Source organism: Filicampus tigris, chromosome 7 (genome assembly GCF_054856515.1).
Source record: "Filicampus tigris isolate MCC_2025a chromosome 7, RoL_Ftig_1.0, whole genome shotgun sequence".
NCBI lineage: Eukaryota > Metazoa > Chordata > Actinopteri > Syngnathiformes > Syngnathidae > Filicampus > Filicampus tigris.
Window position 1 is genome coordinate 27,556,433 of NC_141223.1, and position 7,618 is coordinate 27,564,050.

General features: G+C 45.9%; 1 protein-coding gene across 4 annotated transcripts in view; it reads left to right on the top strand.

The window, feature by feature from the left end:
• Positions 1-5,703, top strand: part of bcas3 (BCAS3 microtubule associated cell migration factor) — a 482,251-nt gene extending 476,548 nt beyond the window's left edge. For 2 of the 4 annotated variants that reach the window (XM_086034854.1, XM_086034855.1), the window contains one exon: positions 5,353-5,702. In XM_086034854.1, coding sequence (XP_085890980.1) covers positions 5,353-5,501 — 149 coding nt within the window. In that variant the 3' untranslated portion in view covers positions 5,502-5,702. Of the gene's footprint in view, positions 1-5,352 lie in introns of all 4 variants that reach the window. The other 2 variants (XM_086034860.1, XM_086034856.1) reach the window with 2 other exon arrangements.
• Positions 5,704-7,618: the final 1,915 nt, after the last annotated feature.

Sequence of the window (7,618 nt, forward strand, 5' to 3'; positions counted from 1 at the left end):
AGCCATACTGCTAAGTCTCTGTTTGAAGCAGTTAAGCAAAAATATGGGAAAAATATTGACTTATGTACAAAAAACATGTCCATAAGTCATGTCATGTCATCTTCCAAACCGCTTATCCTATATAGGGTCGCGGGGAGTTGCTGGAGCCTATCCCAGCCATCAATGGGCGAAGGCAGACTACACCCCGAACTGGTCGCCAGCCAGTCGCAGGGCACACATAGACACTGTCACTGAGCGGGAATCGATCCCACGCTGCCCGCACACAACTCAGGCGTGTGTACCACTACAATGTCCATAAGTACAAAATGTAAAATATTTTGGAGTTAAAAATAGATTTACTCTACTACTAGTCTCTACGACTACTCTCGACAACTCCTGCACTGTTCTACTTTCTCAGTGCGCTCTAGCTCTGCTTCGTGTTGCATGCTTTCTGCTCCGCAAGAAGCTTTCTGAGTGTCCGACATTTTTTTTAACACAGGAAACTTTCTAAAAATGTAGTTGAAAAATGTCTTAAATGAAAGGTTAACTTGGCCTTAACGTTGCGATTTCATCGTCCCACGGGTGTGTTTTCGTGTTGTGTTATTCAGTCCATCACCCTGCTACATAATTTTCCAGGCAGACTTTTGGAAAAAAAAAGTGGACATAAAATCCAATTTTTCATGTATTCAAACTTCCATAATTCAGTGCCAGTAGCACTTTAAAAGATTCTGACAGTTGAGGAGAAAAATTCAAAGTGTTATCTTCACAAACAGACCAAAACTATGCTGAAACTCCAAAGGGTTCCAATACAGCTTCAAATTGACTTTGGGTGCATCTTTTTGGGCGTCCAGGTCAAAATGCCAGGTGGAATTGCAAAGAGTTAAACACTATTATACAAATGAATCTCTTGATGAAATGCGAATATCTCAATATTTACAATGATGCAAAGTGGATTACAATATCTAATATAGGAAACACCCAACTTAATGTTAATTTGAAAGAAAATGTTTTTCACAAACGTCACGTTTTGAAGGTGCGCAAACCACAGCTTATATCACTTGTATTAGGACACAGTTCTTACGGAATGAAACAGTCCCTTAGAGTGTTTTCAACCACTTATCTGTTCAGAACACAACTTAAGCGTCTGACTTATCGATTACTTCATGAAAAAAATGGATGAACGTGTGTCCTTTAGAACAATGGCTTATCTGCCTGTCAATCTTGTTGAGTCGTTAGGCATGAGCTCTTTCACGCGCCGGGCATGAAATTGTCACGAAGAGGGCGCGTGGCGTCAAGCTGCGCCAATATCGTCTGAGCTCCGAGTTCGACTATCACACCATCCATCCATCCATCCATCCATCCATTATCTGCCGCTTATCCGAGGTTGGGTCGCGGAGGCAGCAGCTTCAGCAGCAAAGCCCAGACTTCCCTCTCTCCAGCCACATCTTCCAGCTCTTCCGGAGGGATCCCAAGGCGCACCCAGGCAAGCCGGGAGACATAGTCTCTCCAGCGTGTCCTGGGTTGTCCTCGGAGCCTCCTGCCGGTGAGACATGCCCAGAACACCTCACTGGGGAAACATCCAGGAGGCATCCTAATCAGATGCCCGAGCCACCTCAGCTGGCTCCTCTCAACATGGAGGAGCAGCGGCTCCCGGATTGCCAAACTTCTCACCCTATCTCTAAGGGAGAGCCCGGACACCCTGCAGAGGAAAGCCATTTCGGCCACTTGTATCCGAGATCTTGTTCTTTCGGTCATGACCCAAAGCTCATGACCATAGTTGAGGGTAGGAACGTAGATCGACCGGTAAATTCAGAGCTTCCCCTTTCAGCTCAGCCCTTTCTTCACCCTGACAGACCGATACAGATTCCGCATCACAGCAGATGCAGCACTGATCCGTCTGTCGATTTCCTGTCCCATCCTACCCTCACTCGCAAACAAGACCCCAAGATACTTGAACTCCTCCACTTGGGGCAGAATCTCATCCTTTTCCGACTGAGGACCTTGGTCTCAGATTTGGAGGTGCTGATTTTCATCCCAACCACTTCACACTCGGCTGCAAACCACTCCAGTGAGAGTTGGAGGTCGCGGCTTGAAGAAGCCAACATTACCACATCATCTGCAAAAAGCAGAGCGGCCATACTGAGGCCACCAAACCGGACCCCCTCAACACCTCAGCTGTGCCTAGAAATTCTGTCCATAAAAGTTATGAACAGAATCGGTGAAAACAGGGCAGACTTGGCTGGGTTTAACCCTCACCGTAAACTAATCCGATTTACTGCCAGCAATGCGGACCAAACTCTGACATCGGTGATACAGGGACCAAACAGCCCTTATGAGGGGGCTCGGTACCCCATACTCCCGAAGCACCCCCCACAGAACTCCCCGAGGGACACGGTCGAACGCCTTCTCCAAGTCCACAAAACACATGTAGACCGGTTGGGCAAACTCCCATGCACCCTCGAGGACCCTGCCGAGGGTGTAGAGCTGGTCCACTGTTCCACGGCCAGGACGAAAACCACATTGCTCCTCCTGAATCCGGGATTCGACCTTCCGACGGACCCTCCTCTCCAGCACCCCTGAAGAGACCTGACCAGGGAGGCTGAGGAGTGTGATTCCTCTGTAATTGGAACACACCCTCCAGTCCCCCTTCTTAAAAAGGGGAACCACCACCCCGGTCTGCCAATCCAGAGGCACTGTCCCTGATGTCCACGCACTGTTGTAGAGACGTGTCAACAATGACAGCTCCACAACATCCAGGGCTTTTAGGAACTCTGGGCAGATCTCATCCACTCCTGAGTCTTTGCCACTGAGGATCTTTTTAACTACCTCGGTTACTTCAACCCCAGAGATAGGAGAGCCCACCTCCGAGTCTCCAGGCTCTGTTTCCTCAGTGGAAGGCGTGTCGGTGGAATTGAGGAGGTCTTGGAAGTATCCTCCCCACCTCCCCACAATGTCCCGAGTCGAGGTCAGCAGCATCCCATCTCCACTATACACAGTGTTAATGATGCACTGCTTTCCTTTCCTGAGACGCCAGATGGTGGACCAGAATTCCCTCGAAGCCGTCTGGAAGCCATTTTCCTATACTCGCCGAACTCCTCCCACACCCGCGTTTTTGCTTCAGCAACTGCTCAAGCTGCATTCCACTTGGCCAGCCGGTATCTTCAGCTGCCTTCGGAGTGTCGCAGGCCAAAAAGGCCCGATAGGACTCATTCTTCAGCTGGACAGCATCCCTTACTGCTGGTGTCCACCAGTGGGTTCGGGGACTGCCGCCACGACAGGTACTGACCACCTCAACAATAGAGGCACAAAACATGGTCCACTGGACCCAATGTCAGCCGTCTCCACCGATGTGGGAAAAAATTCTGCCGGAGGTGGGAGTTGAAACTCCTTCTGACAGGGGATTCTGCCAGACGTTCCCAGCAAACCCTCACAATACATTTGGGTCTGCCGGATCAGACCGGCATCTTCTCCCACCATTGGAGCCAACACACCACCAGGTGACAGCCCCTCTCTTTACCTGAGTGTCCAAAAAATAATCAAAAATCCGATGATATGACGATGATGTCCTGGTGCCAAGTGCACATATGGACACCCATATGTGTTTGAACATGGTGTTCGTTATGGACTATCCGTGGCGAGCACAGATGTCCGGTAACAGAACACCACTCGGGTTCCGATCGGGGGTGCCCTTCCTCCCAAACGCCTTTCCAGGTCTCACTGTCATTTACCATGTTAGAATTGAAGTCCTGCAGCAGAACGTTCAGTCCCTAGGGGGTGCGCTCTCCAGCACACCCTCCAAGGACTCCAAAAAGTGTGGGTACCCTTCACTGCTGTTTGGTTGCATAGGCACAAACAAGAGTCAGGACCCGTCCCCCCACTCTAAGGAAGAGGGAGGCTACCCTCTCGTCCACTGGGGTAAACCCCAAAGTACAGTGGTCAAGCTGGAGAGCAATAAGTATGCCCACACCTGCTCGGCACCTCTCTCCCTGAGAAACTCCAGACTGAAAGAGTATCCCACACTTCTCAGACTCACACACCAGCTTGGGCTCCTTCCCAGCCAGAGAGGCAACATTCCATGTCCCAAGAGCTAGTTTCTGTAGACGGGGATCAGACCAAGGTCCCTGCTTTTTACCGCCGCCCAGCTCACAGGGCACCCAACCCCTTTGGCCCCGCCCACAGGTGGTGAGCCCATGGGAAGGGGGACCCACGTTGCCTTTTCGGGCGCAGGCCCGACCACTAGGTACTCGCCAACGAGCCCCACCTCCAGGCCTGGCTCCAGAGGGAGACTCTGGTGACCCCGCGTCTGGGCAAGGGAAAACGAGGTACAATATTGACATTCATCATTAAGGGTCTGTGAGCCGTGCTTGGTCTGGTCCCTCACCTAGGACCTGTTTGACAAGGGTGACCCTGCCAGGGGTGTGAAGCCCCATACAACTTAGCTCCTAGGATCATTGGGACACGCAAACCCCTCCACCACGGTAAGATGACGTCTTATGGACTATCATTCCTTCCCGGGATATATTACATGACACCAAAGCTCTTTGGTCACTCATTAATTTAATGGCTCTGTCTTTACAGACGTCATCAATTCCACTGTCGAACTCGCTGGCTGCACATATCCGAACAAGGAAAAGAGTGAGGTCCAATCTCTGACAGCTTGTACACAAAAAAAAAAAAAATCACCATAAAAACTTCCGTACACCTTCAGCTACATTGGGTTAGGGTCAGTCTTTTTGACTGATGTAATGTTCTGCCCCTTCAGTCATGTGCATTTGACCGTATATGTTCACGCTAACCTTACTCACTTCCTGTGTTCAGGAGAATGGTTCATACCATACATTTTAAACAAAATACAATCCATCCATCCATTATCGATACCGCTTATCCTCACAAGGGTCGCTATCGCGGGCGTGCTGTACCCTATCCCAGCTGTGTTCGGGCAGTAGGCAGGGTACACCCTGAATAGGTTGCCAGCCAATCGCAGGGCACACAGAAACAAACATCCACACTCACAATCACACCTAGGGGCAATTTTGACTGTCCAAATAACCTACCATGCATGTTTTTGGAATGTGGGAGGAAACCGGAGTACCCGGAGAAAACCCACGCAGGCACGGGGAGAACATGCAAACCCCACACAGAGAGGCCAGAGCCGGTCGAACCCACGACCTCTGAACTGTGAGGCGGACATGCTAGTCAGTCGACCACCGTGCCGCCCGACAAAATACAATAAATTCTTTGATTTTATATTATATTACAAAAATGCATGAATGTTTTCAACAAAATAAATAACATGAAATAACTATGGCAGTTAAAATAGCCTAATTAAGAAGACAGCTCCCTCAAGTAATGAAACGATCTTTTCATCTTCAGAGCTGCAGAGAGAGGGCAGCATCGAGACGCTCAGCAACAGCTCAGGTTCAACCAGTGGCAGCATCCCACGGAACTTTGAAGGCTATCGTTCCACTCTGCCCACCAATGAGAACCAGCCACTGAGCCTCTTCTCCAGCAACCTCCCCTAGGGTCTTACCTCTTCTTCATTCACTTCCATCTTCACTGCAGAACACACCAATATCACATAACCAATCGGTAACCAAGAGGTAAGAATAAATATAAACATGTGGGCAATATTTGTTTGTACCCCTCTGTTAAAGGGGAAGTCAAGTCAAAAAATGTCTTTACAATAAATATATAAATATATACATTCATATATATATATATATATATATATATATATATATATATATATATATATATATATATATATATATATATATATATATATATATATATATATATATATATATATATATATATATATACATAAATATATATATATATATGGGTGTCACATTAGTGCATTAATTGTGATCAAGTAATTACAGTCAGAGTTAAAGCATTAGTTCCTTTAATCTCATTTAACTCATTTTTAATCTTGAACTTTACTGTTTCTCTATGATGATGAGATCCATTATCAAAATGGGGCTTGTGCTTGAATTGTTGGGGGTGTAAAAAACAATGGTCAATGTCACATCCTGAAGCGGACACTGATTGGCTGTCATTGTGTTTGGCATAACCTGATAGGCTCCTATTTTAGGTGGGAGGGCAAGTTTAGGAGCAGAGAGAAGACGTGAAAATGGAGGAGCATGTGAGAGTTGTTGGTCTGATGAATGGTCAATTAAAAAAACGCCCTGACGTCACTATTGATAAAGGCAGAGTGATGTGCCTTCTTGTTAAGAAGGACTTTGCTTACCATAAGAAGCAGTTCAAGCCAACCACATAAATGCAAAGTAACCAGCCGCGACTGAAGCCACAGCTAATGATAGAAACGAAGACCCTAATGTAGCGAGCCATTGCAAAACTCTTCGCTAAACTAAACTCGAGAACAACTCGCGTATGAGCAAGTCTGCGACCGACGGGCTGACGAATGTTCTTGCCAAGTGAATAACGATGAACTGCAGGCCGATGAACATAGTTGAAGACAAGGGAATAATTGAGGTGTTTCAAACAGCATCCAATGACCCATCATACAGACCACTGTGCAGGACTGCAGTGATGACTAAAATCGGCAAGACGTATGACGGTGAAAAGAAAAGCAAGCTTGATGTTTTAGTGGGGGAGTCTGATAAATTTCCTATAACCGCACATCACTGGACCTCAACTCGCAACCACGGTTATTTGGGGGTGGCTGGACACTTTATTAATGGCAAGTAGAACTTCAACTCATTTTGCACTGATTGTCGTGAAAACAGAAACCAGGGACTTGGCTGATGAATGCGAAAAACATTTCCTCAAGGTGGCAAATGACTGGGTAATTAAAAATAAGAATAGAAAAAAAAAAGAAAAAGAAATACACCATAAACACAGATACATGCATACAGACAATGGGGGGCTTTGGAGCTTTTCTCAGCAATTTTTAAGTGAGATTAAAAAATAGATTAATTAGATCAATTAATTACAGATTAATTAATCCCTCATTTGATCCCTTTTTTTTCTATTGACAACCCTAATATATATATATATATATATATATATATATATATATATATATATATATACATAGATATATATATACATACACACGCGCACACAGACACATAGTGGTACCTCGTTTATCGCTGGGTTACGTTCCAAAAATAACCCAAGAATCGTGAAATCCGCGAAGTAGGAAACTTCTTATTTTTACAACTATTACAGTATCTTTTATGGCTGTAACCATTAACTTTTTCTCACATTTCTCTCTTGTTTAAATGCTCAAAATTCAAACCTTAGTATTATTATTATTATTATTATTAGGGCCCGAGCAGCGACTGCTGCGAGGTCCCTATTGTTTTTGTAGAGATTATTATTATTATTCTAATGTCGTATCTCATTTTTGGGGCCCTTAATATGCACGAACACTCACCAAATGTTGCACACTGATCGGGCCTGGCAAAAATTGCAGTATTTCAAACTCGTCGTAAAGGATGACAACAAAATGGCTCTGTAGCGCCACCTAGAGTGGGAAAACAAAATAGAACGTTTGATGTAGGCCTATGAAAATTGGCAGGCACGTGTAGCACCCCAAGACGTACAAAAAAGTCCATCACAGCCATAGTCTAAAGCAGTGTTTTTCAAACTTTTTTGAGTCAAGGCACAC